The sequence below is a fragment of the Leuciscus leuciscus genome (genome assembly GCF_965113295.1).
Source record: "Leuciscus leuciscus genome assembly, chromosome: 23".
Taxonomy (NCBI): domain Eukaryota; kingdom Metazoa; phylum Chordata; class Actinopteri; order Cypriniformes; family Leuciscidae; genus Leuciscus; species Leuciscus leuciscus.
The window spans coordinates 7,550,601-7,571,400 of NC_138747.1; the positions used below are offsets into that span (position 1 = coordinate 7,550,601).

At 36.2% G+C, this 20,800-nt stretch overlaps 1 protein-coding gene across 1 annotated transcript in view; it reads right to left on the reverse strand.

Moving 5' to 3' along the window:
• The window catches only part of thsd7bb (thrombospondin, type I, domain containing 7Bb), a 58,667-nt gene that overhangs the window by 34,119 nt on the left and 3,748 nt on the right, over window positions 1–20,800 (reverse strand). The window contains exon 2 of the mRNA XM_082156053.1: window positions 7,059–7,211. Coding sequence (XP_082012179.1) covers window positions 7,059–7,185 — 127 coding nt within the window. The 5' untranslated portion in view covers window positions 7,186–7,211. The remainder of the gene's footprint in view (window positions 1–7,058; window positions 7,212–20,800) is intronic.

Here is a 20,800-nt window from a genome sequence, read left to right on the forward strand (position 1 = left end):
TCACAATCACCCTCACAGCCGCGACAAGCTCCTTCCAACTTTCAAACTGACTTGTATGTCTCACAGGGAGTTGATCCTCTCTCCCTCCGTCTCTCATGTGGCCATCACTGAAACGCAGCAGGCAGGCGAAGAGAAACAGAACTGAGATACAAGCAGGACCCTGTCCCATGGTGTCAGAGCAGCTTAAAGCTGTGAGACAGGATGAGGTCACTCCGAGGGCATCGGAAGCAAAGTCACTGTCGGTAAGATCGTGAGTGGTTTTACTCAATTTTGGCAGCACAAAGGCAGATTGAACTGGGATATGTTATCTAGTAGAATCCACATGATCAATTTCTATTTACTTGCAAAATGCAAATGTTGAGTGAAAATTGAAATTGGTTTTCATTCCCACAGGTTTAACCTCAGGCAAAACCCATCGGCCTCCACAGCTGAAAATATTTCATTAGCAACAATCAGAGGCTTTGGTTCAAACACACCTGAGACAGGTTATTTTCCGCTATTCAGACTTTCAAAAGCTTTAATCACCCACAAGCCTCCCAGAGTTCCCTCTATGGTGGGATTCTTCCATTATGAAGACCGCCAGCGAGACTGCGGGTGCAAACAAGCGCTCTATACTGCTTGCTTTACCACCTCCTCACCTCATGTTGAAAACAGAGCTCATTTTAAAAACATTTTATGCATTTGGCAGATCACTTCTTGTCCTAAAACAACGTTAACAACATTTACATCTACACAAGCATTCCCTGGCAATCTAACCTGTGACCCTGGCAAGTCTTTACCAGCCTAAAAAATATCAAGCTAACAGCTGTGGAAAGTTCTTTAGTGCGTCAGTACACAGTTTTGTTTACCATGCATGCATGCACTGCAACTAAACTAGATCGCACTCATTCTTAGAAATGATTAGCGCTAATTTTAAATCAAGATCTTAAGCGCTCTCATTACGTGACACTAAGGCTCTGAGCACCTTTCAAATGAATCGTATAGATGCAAACAGCCACATATAAGAACATCATTCATATTTTAAATACACTACTAGTCAAACGTTTGGGGTCTATAAGTCTATAAGGTCTATGTTTTAGAAATTTTGAAAAAGTCTCAAGCTCACCAAGGTTGCATTTATTTGATCAAAAATACATTTAAAACGCTAATGTGAAATATTGTTACAATTTCAAATACCTATTTTCTATTATAGTATGTATTTTCAAATTTAATTTATTCCTGTGATGGCAAAGCTGAATTTTTAGGAGCCTTCACTCCAACTGTGTCACATGATCCTTCAGGATTCCTTAATGAATAGTATTTTGAATAGAAAAAATGAGTTTTTTTTTTTAATAGAAATCTTTTGTAAATGTCTTTATAATTATATATCTTTATTGTCACTTTTTATAAATTTAATGCATCCTTGCTAAATAAAAGTATGCAATTCTTTCAAAAAAAGAAAAATATTTTGAGCAAAAAGCTGAGAAAATCGCGTTGTTGACAAAGACTATGTCTGGATAGGATTCAGAACGATGATCAAAACATAGATGGAGATCAAGTCCATCAACACCACCAAAGCTTCACAGTCCTATAGCTCGTCCTGGGTCGACATTTCATTCAGTAACATTAGGCAGTTTTGATTTATATGTTGTTTAATGTTGATCACATTATTTTACATAGGCTGTGCATCTGCTTACACATTATATCGCTTGTTTCTGCTTCTTATTTGCCTGTGTTTTGATCAGGAGATTCAGTATTCTTTCAGAAGATGCCTAATAGCGCCCCCTACCATATAACAGTGAAAACACGGAAATTTCCATCAATGGCGGGGAAGAGTTAAAAATCTCTTAGTAATATGCGTAAACCAATAACTAATGCGAGTACAGACATTTTTAGGATATTTAAATGCTAAGACACTATGCTATACAGTTTGTACAAGCTACTCCCAAAACAGATAAATAAGAGTATGCAATGTTAAACCAAATCACATTCACAGCTTAATTAGAGAGTCAAGTATATTGGAGACTGGCTGTGTCTTGCTACAAACAAGTACCCTGGTACATATGCTACACAGCACGACTCAACAACACAACCCTTGTTTATGCCGAAATAAATCGAATAATGAATTTCTGATGTCTGAAAGTGTCAGGACCATTAGTGTTGCTAAAACACAAAACATTCCCTGACCCAGAAGTCTCTGGAGACGGGCAGCATCCTCCCTCTCAACAGCGCAAAGAAATGTTCTAGTCTGACACTCGCACAGCTTTTGGATTCATTCTGGGTGAAACAATAGGGCACATGACAGATTAATTACTCGCTGATGGTCACAGATTCAATTACAGTGCTTTTCTGCCTATCACAGACACTTTAGCAAAGAAAATGGAGCCGTTTTTGGCCTGTCACGATTCAGTTGGAGTTTGAGCTGAGGATTGCTGGATTTTGATGTCTTAAATGCAAAAGGCTTGGGATGTTGCTCTGGAAATCAATGATGTTGAAGTGTATTTTGGTTTACTTGTCTGTGAAACGCTAGACACAAGGTGATATGAATGCATTGTGTGGGTTTACCTTCAAGTTTACACAGCTTTTCCTGGCAGAGTAATCGCAGGTGTACGTCATCACATTAACAATGAACATGTTCTGACATTTGACAACCAAAACGTCAAAATACTTTCATAGTTTTATCATTTAAATCCCAACAAGCCTCTTTGCTCATTTAAAAGAATGGCTTAAAGTGAAAGTACAACAAAAAATGTAATCATACTTGTTCTCATTTTTCTTGTATGGACAAAAAAAAAAATTCAAATTTTTAAAAATTTCACATAAGGAAATGTATATATGCATGTATAAATATATTCATTTCATTTTAAGTGTCCAAATATATTTTTTTATAAGTACACTCTTACTTTTTTTCATTTTTTTTTTTCACCAATGTCCTTTCAGTGAACAGTTCTTCAAACAACCATATTTTTCTTTGTCTGAAGAACATTTTAAAAATCGAAAGAAGCCTTTTTCAAGAACCTTTGTGCAATGAAAAGGTTTCATGGATGTTAAAGGTTCTTCAAGATAATGCAATTATCCATCCCAGTATTTAGATCATTTCAACCTTTTGGCAGCCTTTTGTGAACTAGAACTCCTGTATAGAGAACAAGGACTTCTGATTTAACAGGAATCATCTCATTTTGTGAAAGTCTCTCTCTCTCTCTCTCTCTCTCTCTCTCTCTCTCTCTCTCTCTCTCTCTCTCTCTCTCTCTCTCTCTCTCTCTCTCTCTCTCTCTCTCTCTCTCTCTCTCTCTCTCTCTCTCTCTCTCTCTCTCTCTCTCTCTCTCTCTCTCTCTCTCTCTCTCTCTCTCTCTCTCTCTCTCTCTCTCTCTCTCTCTCTCTCTCTCTCTCTCTCTCTCTCTCTCTCTCTCTCTCTCTCTCTCTCTCTCTCTCTCTCTCTCTCTCTCTCTCTCTCTGTGCGCGCGCGTGTGTGTGTGTGTGTGTGTATACATCTGTATAGGGTGCTGATTTCTCCTCGTTCCCTCCACAGTAATCAATCAAACAGAGAAAAAGAAAGAAATGACTGCACAACTAATGAACTGAACAGAAAACAAAAGGCAAATGGATAATAGATGGTCAATATTCACTGCTGAAGAATTGCTCACTTCTTTTCGGTGTGCTTTTCATACAAACATAAAAAACGGGTATTTGAAAAAGGAAAGAATGTGTATTGTCACATATTATACTGTGAGAGGTCATCTCTGTCCTATCGTTTTGGCAGACACACAGCTTCATTCTTGGTCCTGCTCTTTCCACGGAAAATAAATAATACAAAAATGTTCTATTTATCTCTTTTGCCTTAATGAATCTATTATGTATTGTATTGCATTATACTGAAGACTATTGTGCACATTTGATGTATGAATTATTGTTGAGAATAGCCATCCTATATGGATACTTTTTCAGCCTGGTGACAAATAATAATATAATAATAATAATAATACAATTATTTCTTCAGTATAGTAGTATATTATTAGTATAAAATATGTTTTTAATAGAACCTCTTATAAATAAAATGCAGCTCACTGCTTCACAGGTATATACAAACATTTTAGAAAAATTAAAAACAGCTAGTTAAGTGCATTTTTCAATGTTTTTTATTTTATTTTTTATGTTATCAGGGCTTTCACTGTATGAACTGCTTACTTTTATATCATGATGTTATATATTTTATTCTAATGCACTTGTGAGCTGCATTTTATGAAGACGTGTTCCTGTAGCTGAAACAGTTAAACATGACTGATGCAAAAGCTTGAACTGCAAAGTATGTACTGGATTAAATAACCTTGTATATCGAAATGTCAAGAGAAATGTTAAAGACTTCAATCAAAGTGGCATCAAAATTGAGGTTTTATGGTTTTAAGAACGTGTCTGTTAGCTTTGAGACCATCTTTAAAAGCTGACAAAATAAACTAGCAGATACATGCGCACAGAATGTATTAGTTCTATTCAGAAACGTACCAAAAAATTATCGTTTGCATTGCATGTACACATTTTTGTCAAAAGAAAAGGATAGAATGACAATGTCTCCATCCATAACACTGTTAAAACACAATCTGCTACAGTCAGACTGTCTTCATCTGCTATTGAAGGTTGATTTTCACCTTCGTGTTTTGTGAGACAGAGTCATTTTCTGTACAGCTTGTGAAACTGAACAAAATTAAGCACACAAATAAAAAAGCTCAAGAAAATCAGAGTGTGTAGGTGCACAAATGAGCCCTTCTTCATAGACAGAACAAAAGTGGACACACTCCTTCAGGATGAAACCAGTATCGATTTTACATTCCAGGAATCATCACCCCTGTGGACCTGCAGAGCTGCCGTTCGATCCGCACACAGCACGGGAGGAGACCTCTGAGAACTGACCACTGCTTCACAGAAAAACATCAACGTCCTTATCTCATCCATACTTCATCTATAAAACATTTTCACAGTTGCCTTCATTAGCATTGGACCTGTTGATATGTCCATGATCCAGCCATCAATCAGTGCGGATTTCACAATAGCTTTCAAGGGAGTCAACTTTTTAAAAGACACTTCTGAAACTGAAACTTTTGGTGCCTTCTAGATCAATTACTGAAATGTCCATTTTTTAAAACAAATCTGTGATATTTATGATATGTAAATCGATTACAAATTCGATTATAATTCGATTAAAATGTAAAAATATTAAAGTAGCTATGTTTTGTCTGACTTGATCCTAACTTACCAAGGCTGCATTTATACTGTAATATTGTGAAATATAATTACAATTTAAAATAAGGGTTTTGTATTTGAATATATTTTAAAATGTAATTTATTCCTGTGATGGCAAAGCTGCATTTCATTACTCCAGTCTTCAGTGTCACATGACCCTTCAGAAATCATTCTAAGATGATGATTTGCTGCTCAATCAACGTTTATTTTTATTATTATCAATATTAAAAACAGTTTTTTATGATAATTTTAACAATGTAAAAGTCTTATCTTTCACTTTTGATCAATTTAATGCATCCTTGCTCTGAAATTAATTCTTACTGACCCCAAACTTGTGAACAATATGTGAGAAAGCTCTATTAAGATAAAAAAAAAGTTTTTTATAAAGAAATAAAAAGTAAATAAATGTTAAAAAAAGAGAACACTTACAAAGAAATTAACATGAACTTGCATCTTATGTCGTCTTATGAGGGCCTCCATGTTCAGATCCAATGACCATCCAAATACTGCTAACTTTTTCCCTATAAACTCCATGTTACTGGACACTTTTGCTTGTGCAATAGATTAATATAAATTTTTATTTTTGGGTAGACTATTCCTTAAACAAAAGTGTTCAGACATTTCAAACCCCCCACAATTTAGTCCCTGCATTCAGTCAAGGAAGTTAAATGAAGCTCATTTCCGTGTCTATTTACTGAGAAAAGCAGTTGCCTGATATGAACTTCCTGGGTCTTCATAGCCAAATGTTGGATGTTTTGTTACAAGTACTGGAGAAGTGCTTAGTTGTGGCATCTTGAAATAAGCTCAGAGTAGCTTTGGATGCGCCGGACGGCATTAATAGGACAAGCAATAATCTTCTGTTCTTTGCGAGCTGTCAATCTCCCGCTTAACAATTGTTGCCATGGCGACATGAGGAATTCTCAGTGCAACTCCAGCTGGATGTAAGATAGATCAGACTTCACAGATAACACAGGCAGATGGTTTCACAGTTTTCTGAACTGCCGTACATGTATGCCTGCTGATCCAAGATCTGTGGCAACAAGGATCAATATCCAACATGGACCACTAATTCTTTTTTTATTCAACACTTCTGTTTCCCTCTATCAATTGCAGGATAGAAATGTGAATTACCTTGCTTCTTGACTGAATGTACTGTACCAAAAATGGCAATTCACACATTTGATTATGCAATCCCAATAATATGTGACTTCTCCAACTGGATCTGACCACAGAGTGTCAGAATTTTCTGGCTCAGGCTGCATGTGAATGGATCTTACAAACACAAACTGTGTTTAGCATTTCTGAAAACCTTGAAATAACTGATGCATTTTTGTCTGTGTAAAATATCACACAAGTTTACCCTGTGCACTTAAAGAATGAAAATTATGTCAACGTTTACCTACCCTCATACCGTTACTAATACTGTATGACTTTTTAAAAAAAAAGGCTTTTTTTGAAGGTTATCTTGATCGTTCTCATATCAAAGAGAGACTGGTGGTGTCAAGATCCAAAAATGACCAAAAGAAGCGACATTAAAGTAACATGTTCCAAAATTTTGGGTCATTGAAAACCTTAGCTCCCTATGGCACTTTCATGAGAGAAATGTCTGAACAAATAGTTCTGTTGATTTGGGGTTTTTTTGGGCATATTTTTCAAAAAAGTCCCCTTTTGTGTTGGTTCTACAGAAGAAAGAAAGTCATACAGGTTTGTAACGACATGACAGTGAGTAAGGGATGGCAAGTAATCATGGCGGGAAAATACTCATAATTCACCTAGGGACAGCGCAAATTAATTTCTTCCTGTCGTCCCAAGAAGAAAAAACGGAGGAAATATTGGCAACCCACCTGTATTCCAGATGTACTGGCTTCTTTTTGGTGCTTCTGCCATCAGTGGAAGAGACATTAGCGCAACATAAAGGAGAGAAGCCCACAGGGAGAAGATAACGGTAATGTCATGCCTGAGAAATGCCATCTTATGTCAGCCTGTTGCTATCGAACCTGCAACAGAAATACACACAATAGCTAGTTGTAGAAAGATAAGACACCTTATGTACAGTTGTGTGGAAAATTAGATATTGGATACAAAAATACCACAAACTTCACATTTTTATATTGTCTGAAAAAGACTTTTATGCACGTTACTATGAAGTTTGTTGTGGGTGGTTATTATGAAGTGGTTGCATATTGGACAAAGTTTGTAATAATTTGGTTTCTAGTCCCTCTTTCAACGTAAGTCTATGGGATCTGCATAGCATCTGATCACACAGAAAAGTAACACCACACTCATTTTACAATATTTTTTTTCCAACAATTTTTTTCAGAAATATCCATTAAAGGAAAACATATTATAATCTCACACAAATATTTGTTATGTGAAGCTGTCTTTTAAATTACAGTTTTGTGTCTGTTTTTGAAGTCGGTCTAGAGTTCAAAAGAATTTAATTTGAACAAATATTGAATTCATTTCTATTTCTAAATGCTTCAGAAAAACAGTTTTTTTAGACTGAATTTAAAATGAATTTAGGAACATATCTCATGTCTGCAAAAGTTCTTCGACCAGCATGTTATTTTCTTCAGGTGAACATTTGAACACATTACATTAAGTATTTCCCCCCGATATTTTACATACAATAACCTATTGTCAGAGAGAATATTAACTGACCATCCACTATTTTGGGATTGCTATGGTTTGCAAAGTCTTTTTTTTTTTTTATATTAAAATATAAAATTTTTATATATACATTGAAATTTAGGTTTAACCTGATCAAGAAAATAACATAGTTGGCCAGACAAGACCTGCCAATGAAATGAGTCAAAATGGTGAAATCTCCTAAATAATAAAAAACTAAGCAATAATATATAAAAATGTATAAAGTCGTTTTATAAAATCCTTCCTTGTCTAGCACACCACAGAACCTCTATTTTGCTGATTAGTACTAATGAACTTCCAGCCACAGATCCAGATGTGTTTCATTACCTAGATGTTGGTTTCAGTATTTCTGTATAGAAGTTTTAGCACAATCAGTCAGAGGAAGTGAGAACTCTAGGAGAAGAATACCCCCTTGGAGACACTGAACACATTTACACAGAAGCTAAACCTGTGAAATCCTTCCTCTGTATCTGTTTCTCTCCCTCTTGTCTTGTTTTATTCTTCTGTCTCTAAGGCACATATAAACACCTTCCTAAGGGGGGAAAATGTCCATGCAGTCTCTTGAAGGGAATTCATTGGCACTCGTTAGAGCTGACTGGATGAAGCGTGTGCTCTGCTCAAGGAGAACATTTAAAGAGATGAACAGGACACAAAGAGCCGCGGCTGATTCCACTCAGCTAAATTATGTCTGCCACATTCCCGCCATGTCAAATCCGTTACTTAGGGGAGAGAAGCAAGGTTGAACAGAAAAGGAGGGAAAGAGTGAGCAGACAGAAGGCGATAAAGAGCAGGAGAGATGGTGACAAAATACTGCATAGAGATTTTTTTTTTATGTACCAGTGGATTTTTTTTTTTAAGCCGAATGACTAAATTACAGAGACAATTAACTCCAAACTTCACTTATAATTGTGGATCTCCACTGGAACATCTCTTTCAGGCAAACCGTAGTCAATTAACCGTCGGTATGAAGAATGAGAGAAGTCCTCTAAGAGTGGAACTAAATACAGTGTGTGTTTGTGTGTTTCTTTCGGTTTGTGTACATCTCCATCAATACCTCAACAAGTTTGTATGGTATTGGATGATAATTTGGAATAGAACAGTATTGTATGGCATACCATGCTATGGTATGGTACAGTACACTATAGTGCGGAATTGTAATAAAAAAAATTATAATGAAATTAAATTAAATTTAAAAAAGTCAAAATAAAATAAAAATAATTAAAAATGTAAAAATAAAATAAAAAATAGAATAGAATAAAATAAATGTAAAAAAGTTATAAGATTAAGAGTTTAGAGAATATTTTCAAAATAATATCTGACATGTACATAATTTATATTATATTATATTTTATATTATTTTTATTTTTATATTATATATGGGGTCAAAAGTGATCAAAAGTGAAAAGGTAAAGACATATAATGTTACAAAAAAATTCTATTTCAAATAAATGCTGTTCTTTTGAACTTTCTATTCAACAAAAAATATTTGTAAAAAATGGATCACAGTTTTAATAAAAAGTATTAAACAGCACAACCATTTTCAACATTGATAATAATAACAAATGTATCTTGAGCATCAAATCAGCATATTGGAATGATTTCTGAAGGATAAGTAATGATGCTGAAAATTCTGTTATTTTAAACTGTAATATTATTTCTCATATTACTTTTTCTTTTACTGTATTATTTGACCGCATTACAGTTCCATATCACTTTGCGTAGTTAAAGGGTTAGTTCACCCAAAAATGAAAATTCTGTCAGTAATAACTCACCCTCATGTTGTTCCAACCCCGTAAGACCTTCGTTCATCTTCGGAACACAAATTAAGATATTTTTGATTAAATCTGAGAGCTGGATCACTCCTCCATAGGCTTTAAGGCATTATAACTTGCTGGCCCAGAAAATGTATTAAAGACATCGTTAATATAGTCCAAGTGACTACAGTGGCTCAATCTTAAGTTTATAAAGCGACGAGAATACTTTTTGTGCGCAAAAAAAACTAAAATAACGACTTTATTCCACTTTTCATTTCCTTCTCTTTGGGCCTCGAGTTAGTTCACGTAGTGTAACTGCGCAGCGCTTCTGTGTTGTACGTCACACGCATCACACACATGACCAGCGTCGGCCAATAGTGAGCCTACGTGTGACGTACAACACAGACGCGCTGCGCTAAAATACTACGTGAAAAAGTTCGAGGCCCAGAGAGAAGGAAATAAATAGTGGAATAAAGTCGTTATTTTATTTTTTTTTGCGCACAAAAAAGTATTCTCGTCGCTTTATAAACTTAAGATTGAGCCACTGTAGTCACTTGGACTATATTAACGATGTCTTTAATACATTTTCTGTCCCAGCAAGTTAGAGTGTCTTAGAAGCCTATGGAGGAGTGATCCAGCTCTCAGATTTAATCAAAAATATCTTAATTTGTGTTCCGAAGATGAACAAAGGTCTTACGGGGTTGGAACAACATGAGGGTGAGTTATTACTGACAGAATTTTCATTTTTGGGTGAACTAATCCTTTAACTGTAATAACGGAAAATAGGATACAAAACACGAAAAATCTGGTGAAATAAGCCTGAGAAGATGGGCACCTTCGGCAAATATATACATAATGATGATGAGACATCAAGTCACTAAAGTTTTAAGGTGAAAGTGTATATAAATATAAAACTTTATACCGACATTTAAAAACAAACACAGCCCTGATTTTACTGACGGTTCACTGGCTGCAATAGTCTAAACAGCTTTTATTTCTGCGTCCAAGACTCTTTACTAGCCTCATGTTTGTTAGCTACTCAGCTCCATTACTTTCCACTGCATTTCCCCTGATGTTTCTGAGAGATAATTCCTCTTCTTTCTCCACATCTGTCTCTTCCCTTTGCCATAATCCCCATATCACTCCAATTCCCATCCAAAAATGTAAATCACATTCCATTCAGCATAACACTGACTGCATCCGCATTTGGTTAGCCGCCTTGGCTTTGTCATTCAGTTTGAAAGGCCTGTCACAACTAAAGTGAGCTTTGAGACACAGTTCTGCGCTCCTTTCCTCCAAGTGCTGTTATCTTAGAATTCCCTGCTCGTTCCATCGTGAGACTGTAGATTGACGCATAGCATTAAACATGTCTGTTAGCGCTGACCGGAGACTGGAGAGTAATTACAAAGCTAATCAGTTTCGACAGGGCTCCATTCACTCACGGGCTCTCACACGTGCAGACTCCAATGCACACACACACACACACACACACACATAAAGTAGAAGTAGCGATCTACAAATGACTGCCTGATTAAAACACTAATTTTTCAAGAAGGGCGGACTGATTTGAGGAATTGCGGGGCTCAAGTATTCACTGAAAAGTTTAATTAAATAGTTTGTTTGGCTGATTAAATGGGTGCATCCTTTTCATTAAACCCAGAAATCTTCAGCTCTGTTTTGAGGGTCAAGAGGGTGTAAAGAGAAGAATAATGAACAAATTTATCTTAATCTGCCGCATACAGGCATCATTAAGCCAATGGGAAACAACAATTCCCCCTTCCTAATATAAGAGGTCTATTCCAGGCGGTCTCTTTCAGTCGTTTTAATATATATATGCATGCATTTAGAAGTCTTTTTGCAGCTTTAATCATAGGAATACCAAGCATTCATTTCCATGGCAATTTTCAGCTGGGTTTGCAGGACGTCTCACTTCTTGAAATCACATTTCACCTGCTAGAAGTGCAATGACATTTTCATAATGCCACCCTTGGAATGCCTTTTCATTTAAAACATTTAACTCCCGTGTTAAAATGCATCCTTCCTTTGTAACGTCTCCCGTGCTTGAGCTTTAGAGTTGACTCAAATGTTCACGCTTCAGGTGTGGAGGAAATCCAAGTTAAATGCCAACATGACTCACCTTTGTTTAACCTTTACTTCAACAGTATTGTAGTAATTAACCCGGAGGACAACTGAGCTAATCTTGCGTTATCGCAGCGGCTGCTCTCGCAGATGTTGTCTCTTTGTGAATCTTATACTTTTTTCTCTATTAGGATAATTAACGAGTAAATGCATTGGTTACTTTAAGGAAGAGAGCGACTTCTAAAAGATCTTTCAAGTTTGGCATTTAACAATGCTCTTTCACACAATGCAAACACATTGACTATGTACTGAATTGCACTGTTAAAAGAAAGATTTTGTAGCACATGGTTAATGATGATAGGTTTTAGTCTGGACCAAAAAACAAATGTCCAGGATATTAAAAAATTTTATATGTTTATGCAATTGTATGTCCAGATCATTTTGGAATTTTCATAATTACACTACCGTCCAAAAGTGTCAGGGTTGATTTTTGAATGTTTTTGAAAGAAGTTTTTTAAAAAAAGAACAGAAATATTGTGAAATATTATTACTATTTAAAATGAACTGTTTTCTATTTTAATATATTTTAAAATGTAATTTATTCCTGTCATGCCAAGCCGGATTTTCAGTAGCAATTACGACGTTTTTTTTTTTTACAGTTTATTAAATACAGTTTTTAAATAATTGTTTTATTATCAATGTTGAAAACAGTTGTGCTGCTTAATATTTTTGAGGAAATCTTGATGTATTTTCTTTCAGGATTCTTTGATGAATAGCAAGTTCAGCAAAAAAGAATTTAATTGAAATATAAATGTTTTATAACATTATTACTAACTACTAATAAGCATTAGCCTAATTATGAGATTATTGAGGCAAAAGTTGTAATTAGTTAGTTAATCGTGAGAATTGGACCCTAATCTAAAGTGTGCCCAAAACCTCTTACTGGCCTTTTGAATAATAGTGTAAATGAAATAAATGAAATAATAAAAAACATTAAAAAAAAAAAATATATATTTTAAAAAAAGTATAAAAAAAAAAAATGAAATATTAATAAAAAATGACAATGAAATACAATTAAAATAAATAAATAAATAATATTTTAAATATATTTTAAATAAATGTCTGTATTCCAACCCCCAAAAAGAACATACTGCATGTGTAATAGAACCAGAGAGTGAGTAGAGTAAATCCCTGCTGTCTCCAAATAGTGTGTTCACATTAGAAAACAGACACCCAAGAGTCAATGGCGTCAACTACATTAGGTTATTACTTTAGTGTCAATGTTAATCCACATGTCACAGAGTGTGTGCGTTCATAAATATGTGCATCAATTTCCTGTTTCATCTTGTAAAAAGAGTCTCTGGGAGACCGTGGCATGAGTCATTACTGGCTGGATCAGGTAACAGGCTTGACGGCGAACTGTAAGCAGTGCTCGGTGACAAACTGACCTTCCCTGCTGTTGAGTCAATTACACTTCAATTAGGACACAGACCCTGCTGTGGACCCGAGCTCTGCAGCAGAAAGCATATGGCAGCTATGGCCAAACCAGCTCCAGCTCAGCTGGAAACGGTCGCAAAAACACTTATGAACCCAAGTGGAAATGAAAGAATCAATAAAACGTACTTTATATAGGGTTCAAATGCGAGCTGGATAGAACATCTGTTCTGGTCATTTCCTTGGTGGCTGGAGAAAGCTAGGACTTAAACAGGATGAGGTGTAGACCTTTAATTGGGAAAGTGTATGAAAAATGGAGTGATTCCAATTACAGATACATACAAGGGCTTTGAGATTGGCTTTCAGGCTTCAATACAGGTCACTACTAAAAAAGGTCCAAAAATTGCATTCGCCACCAAATTTAGCTTTGGCGAATATTTCAAAGTTATTCTTCAATCGGCCAGTCACTTTAAAAGAAACTGCAAATAATGTATGGTTTAAATGAACCTGTTCCGAATGATAGTCTGACACTGATGTAAATGACAAACCATTTATAAAAAATGTAAATAAAATAAAAGGACACAAGACAAAACAACAACAACAACAACAAAATATTCTACTCGTTTCTACTAAAGAAAACATGCTAGGACTTGTCAGTCTTCTAACATCATTTATCTATAATAAATTATAATGTATTAATATTATTGTTATTATTTTAAGTGTAATTTTATATTTAGTAATGTAATATTTTGAACCAATAATAATAAAACATTAAAATAATTTATAATTATATTATTATTATGTTATTACAATTATTATTAGTATTATTATTATCATCATTGTTGTTGTCATCATTGTCGCTGAAGAACACATGCCAGGATTTGTGTCTTTATTCATCTCAGTGAAAATAATATAAAAAATACAATTATTATTATTATTATTATTGGTTTTAACTATTATTATTATTGCTTTATTAACACACATTTTACAGTTTATGTAGTAATGTAATATAGTGCAATATTAATAATAATAAAATAATAATAAAAATGATTAGTAATAAAAAAAAAAAAAAAATAATGTACCTGACTGCTTTAAGATCAAACAAGTGATTAAACCACTAAACCACCAACATGAAAATATGAGCAACACAATCATGTATCAGATATAGTTTCAGTAGAGATCTCATTTATGATGCTGCGAGTCACATGGTAACATTCACTGGAGAAAACAGAGGAAAAATGGCATTGCCTGAGGCAAGAAAATATTGCTTTAATATTAAAAAATGATGTAAAATACAATTTTGTGGCCAGTAAGGAAGATTTATAGCAAGTAAATTTACCATTGGCCAGTGCAGCAAAAATCTAATATTGAACCTTGTTCAAGTGCATCAGAAACTATGCCTTCTTCTCCTATAACTGAGATGAAACTGAGCAAACTGCCATATTGAGGAGCTCTCAGTGACAGCATCAGTCATTCAATAAAACAACATTGGACAAACAGCAAAGACTTACTGCTGCAGAACTGAAGAGACAGATCAAGAGAGAGAGATAGAGAGAGAGAGAGAAAGTTTGTTAGTCTTTGAGCTAATTTTCCACACAGATTGAAATACAGTTTTCATGTGTGCCACACTAATGAGAGATTCTGCATAAAAAACAGACCGAAAAGTGGGTTTCAAAGTGATTCACTTAAAGCAAACTCAACATGTTTTTGAGTTGTCTTTGATTGTCTCTTCTTTCATCTTCATAGTCCCATTGTGATTCTTAGCCGCGAGGCTGCAAACTGGGCTCAGGATCTTTGAGAGCTGGAGTCACTGTCTCAACTCTCATTTGAAACAACAGAGAGAAACTCTCAGACAAATGTCGACACTTTAACCTTGTTTTTATAAAGCTTTCTTCTTTTATCTGTGAACGCTGCGGGTTTATGAAAGATTAGACAGTGCGTTACTGATAGATTTGGAAGCGGTCCTTCTGATCATAGTGACAGGTACAGGAATACAAGGATGTATGCTCAGGAATAAAATGAAATGAAATAAAATAAAAAATATGGTTACAGGCCTACCAGAATATTAACAGCTCATGTGATGTCCGATTAATCCCATTGACATACATTGGGTTGTCTGAAGTCACTAGGTTGCTTCTAAAAATCATCGGTGTGTGCCGCTGTGGACACGCTATCTCTGCCAAACTTCAGATGCTTTACACACTTTGAAGGGCCGGACACGACCAGCTGCTGTCAGTCCTTTGATGTCTTTTTAGCATCACTAGGCTTATCTCTGAAGTTCTCAGACTCTAGCACAACTTCACTAGTTTCACAAAGTCCTGGACCTCTCCATCGGAAGTTCCACAGCTTTGAGATCAAACAGCTGAATACTGGTGTCTGGTTAGTAACATTCAATTAGAATGATAAAAAAAGACAACTGTATAATAGGACAGCGTAAACTTGTAAATGCGTATGTTCCATTCTAGATGTGAACATCAATCTTACGGCTGAGAAATGCATCTCAAAAAAATATTGTGCAAAAAATGTACCTGAAAGGTACCCCTCTGTACCTTATCTACCCCTAAAAGGTGCATATGGTACCTGCTCTGCATGAGAAGTGAGCAATGTGAAGCAACAAAATTGCTTCCATTATAATCAAGAAAACTGTCTATTCTGCAAGCAGCAAAACATATATTTACTGCATCCAAAATTGGTGAGTGACAAATTGGGTGTTTTAAAAAAACACCTTAAGGTGCTAAAATATGCAGCTAAAAGTTACACTTTCTACGCATTATGCTGTAATAAAAAAAGAAAAGAAAAAAGAAACACATTACTTTCACAGCTACCAAAAATTCATTATCTAAATATTTTGTATTAAAGAGTCACGTCCCTGCGTGTACGCGTTTCAATACATTTTCTATAAAGAATTTTTATTTTGAAAATTCCGCTAAAAGTGGATAAATCTTAGCCTAGAAATCTAGATGCACCCTAGCGGCAGCAAAATGTATTTTGCAGCCAGGGTAGTCTAGCAACTCTCCGTTGACTTTCGGAGCTATAAAAACCTTAATTGGGTCAGGCCAATCACATCGTGTATAGAGTAGGCGGGGCGGGCTTAACATAATGATGACAGAGTTGCGACGGTTCCCTGCTACTTGAAAACAAAGAATGGCTGCTGCTGGAGAACAGTCTTTCGAATCGGCTTTGGCCGCGACTCTGGAGGACTTGGAGTTAAGTTTTTCTTTGAGAAAAGAGCAAAGAAAGGCACTTAAAGCAGGGCTCAGTAGTTTCGGGATTTCTTCGCTGTATTCTCGCTTTTTGCTCGCAGGTTTCTCTCTAGAGCTCCCCCCACAGCTTCGGAATAGATATTTGACAACACTGTTGTAAAAACTCGTTGGCGATTCTCAGACACCAGAGGCTAGTAGATCAACGACATCAAAGCAGATGGGACATTCTTTAAAACGTCTTCTTCATTCGGGTTCGAACAGCGTGAGGGAGTGCAATAATGACAGCATTTTAGCAGATTTCTTTTGGCCATAAAGCAATTGTTTACATCGCGAGACCTGATATCACGCGAGACTTCCTGACGCTCAAAGTTGCAAGTGCGGATTTTCCGCTCACGGGCACCAGGGGGGTGCGAAACGACCACCATTCAACCCGAAATAAGTAATATAACCATTCCAATGACTCCGAAGCTGTTCAATTAAGGTAAAAAAAGTTACTTAGAGCACCTTTAAGTCATTCTTAAAAAAGGAAGATGTGTTCGTAGTTTTGCCGGACAGATTCAAAAGTTGAATCTTTCAACTAACGTTAGCTCCGCTGTTGGCAAAACGCTCTGGGCCCGGTTTCCCGATAACGCTCACTCTTAGCGTGCTAAGAAGACTCGAAAGATATATCTTACCAAATTTGTTTATGTTCCTAAGTGTGTTCCCCTAACTATACCTTAGAAAGCTGCTTAAGATATCCCTTCTTACATGCGACGTTACCCGGCGCTGTCCGTGGCGATGGTGCTGAATCTGTTGAAATCGATGACTCGAGAATCAATTATTCTCTCGTGCAGGGGCTGTTTATGTGAGAAAGTGGTGTTCTTTATTAGAGAAGCACTTCAGAAATAGTTGAAATTGCATTTATTATGATTATTGGATATTATAAAAAATAATCCAAACTATAATAGCCTATAATAGCCTAGCCTACATATTTTAAAATTGCATCATATATTGCTGCCACAATAACCTTTTCAAAAATGTACGTTCCGCCTTCTCTTTCCCATTTTTGTTCGCTGAGGTGGAGCTGCGATGAAATATTGTTCTTGGAAATACTTTCCAGCATTTCAATAATATAAGTTTACATCTTGCGTACGGTGCTCGGCAGTGATCAAAAAGGATTTAAACCGTGAATTTCGAATCTCTTGTAAACTCGGAGATGTGGATTCAGACGGCAATTAAATTACCACACGACCTGTTTGTCAAAAAACAGAAGGTACTAATTTGGCCAGGGATTTTTACGTGGGTTGGGTGAGAAAAACACTGATATTATGGATTCGGACGGCACTAAAATCACCGACTTACCCCTGTAAATGTTTAAAATACCGGACGAGCCCATGAGAAACAATATTAGCGTCCGAATAGAACTTAACTGACAGTAGCCTATGCTTTCACTGGCCTTTAAAAGAGCGTTTTAATTAAATTAATAATATTGTATAATAATATAATAAAAAAAAAAAAATCAGTGTAATGACAATTTTATTCTTTGCATGAAAACACTTGAATTAGCCTAACTGAACACTGTCTGGGTGTATTAAAACTTCAGAATTATATTCATATAGACCTGCAACAGTGATAAGGTAAAGCTAAGAGTGGTCCAGACCAACCTTACGAAAGTGTGACTTACAAAAGATATACTTAGCGTACGAACGTTTCGGGAACCGTCCCATAAGGTTAAGAGAGAGGTTAAGGAATAGGTTAAGAACTACTTAGAGATAAGAACGCTTTGGGAAACCGGGCCCTGGTTGGTTGAAGCGCTGTCCTATTGCGTGCAGAGGGAATTTGAAAGACAGCCGTTTATCCCGCCCCTCTGACTGAGCCGTGTCTATGGAGAGTTGACAGACCTAACATCTTGATGATGTAGGTCTGGCTTTTCAGGCTAGATAAATCAACAACACTATTAAAATGCTACAGTAAAACCCTGTTAATTGATGAACAGTTATGTACGGTGGAAACCAGTTAAATGTTTAAAATGTAAAAAGTCATTTTACTGTAAAATACTGTCAAATTCATGTTTTTTGCGAGTATAACCTATTAATTAACATAATTTAAAGTGAAAAACAGTAAAAGAACATTCAAAGAAGGAATCTATTTAACTGATTTAGCAGTTCAAGTAGTTTGGTATATTAACATTATATCACTTAATGAAATATATTGTTATAAGTTATAAAATATATAGGCACCATTATGCCATCCTGTAATACCTGAAACATAGTTACCATATTTTTTATGGTGAATTTAAGGCAACCACAGCTGCTTGTTTATACCACAAATTTAACTATATTTTTTTGCAGAGAGGAATCAACTGAAGCAAATGGAAATTTCGACCACGCTGCACTGCTTTAGATGTGTCTGTCTACTGTAAATCATTCTCACTCACCAACAATTTATTTTTGCACAGCAACTGCTGAGACTTTCTCATACGATGCCTGATACCAGGAACCTTCAAGTGTGCTGTAAATCAAACCAGTGATCAAATAAACCAAGAGACTGGAGAAGCACAAACTACCATAATGCTTGACCATGGGCTTCAGTTCCCTGACTGCACTTTGTATAACTTGTCTTTAAAGCAAACACAGGTTTATTTTTCTCACATGAAGCTTGTACCTGTAATGAAAGTGGTAGTACATTCAAGATATTCTTTTATCAAGGTTCCCAGAGAATCAAAACCACAACCATTGCTAGCAAAACGCTACAAGAACATAACCTTTTTCATAGCTAATTTCTGTAATGAGGAACAAAATTATGTCCAGAAAGCTTGCAACTATCACCGCTTTTCTTCAAAATGCTAATTTAAGGTGCTTTCACACTAGTACATTTAGTGCGCACATGGGTTTAATTGAAGTCAAGAGTTCGTTTGGATGATGTTAACGTTCATTCATGTGAACTGCCATATGGTTCACTGCTGATATGAACACAATCGTACTAAATCGTGAAAGTTAACCACTATTGATGATGTATGATTCGAAAATGTTTGAGCTTGTATGTGTTCTCACTCCCTTTCCTGACAAGCGTGACTGACACACTACAAGCAAAATGTTTTTGTCATGTCTACTTGCCTTCAACAGAAATGGACTCCTGCGTTCTTTAGAGAATTTGTGGTACATTTGCGGCAGAGAGACGAAAGTGCCATTATGTGCTGACGCTTTGGAAACTACAATAACAAAAGTGTATAAAATAATTTGAACAGAGAACAGAGGGGGAAGGGGGAAGGGGAGGGGGGAGCAATCGAACGCTGGTACGGACCAATAAATCGAACCAAGTGTGAAAGCACACTTATAGTTTGGTTCTCCTAGATCTTTTTGGTCCAGACCAACAAAAAAAGGGTGTGTTCACACTCGGCATGTTTGGTTTGATTAAAACAAACCCTGGTGCGATTACTCTGTTAGTGCAGTTCATTTGAATAAGTGTGAATGCTGCCAACCGAACCCTGGTGCACACCAAACAAGAGGACCGAGACCGCTGAAAAAATCTGCTCGGTCTGCTTCCAAATTAACTTTGGTGCAGTTCAAATTAAATACGAACGCAACATGGACCAAGGATATGTAAACAACCAAAAACAGGAAGATGAGACCCTAAAAAGGCCAGAATGCTCAAGCATACCTGTTTTTTCTCGACATAGTTGCGATGTTACCCATCATAGTTTGATACAGGCATCAGACCGCATCTCTTTGCAGCAGATCTTCGTTTGTGTGTGTGACAGAGGGATTCCTGCAGCTGTTTTGACTCCTTCACACATTTTATAAGCTCTTCATGATTTCTTAGCTGGCCAAAATACCATAATATGCAGGCTATGCATATACAGCGGGTTTGGCCAGCACACAGCATTGTTTTGGATTGTTTTGGTCTCAAAATAGGCAATATGTAAAAGCCGACCAATCAGGTTGTGAACGTATCACTATGCCTTTAGGTTCAGAGGTAAAAATCCCAATCTAAACGCTAAGCGGACCAGGACTAAATGGGTTTTTTTTTGTTGGTCCGGATAGAATGAACCAAACGAATCAAACTACTTTACAAGTGTGAACACACCCTAATACATTTAGTCCTTGTTCGCTTAGCATTCACATTGTCATTTTTACGACCAAACTGAAAGATACAAAAAAAAAAAGAATGCGTTTTTGCGAAGGAACTTACTGAACATCCAAAACAATGCTGTGTGCTAGGCTAAATGTGCTCATTATATGTGCGTACGTATGATGGCATTTTGACGAGCTGAGAACTCGTGAAGAGTTTATGAAATGTGTAAAGGAGTCAAACAGTGGCAGGAATTCCTCCATCACAAACACAAAAAGAGATCTGCTGCAAGGATACAGCATTTCTGACGCCTGTGCCGAACCGTAATGGGCAACATAACTCCTATGTTGTGCTTCAGCATTCTATCTTTTTTAGTATCTGGTGACGTTCACGTTCGGTTTTTGGTTTGTTTAGATG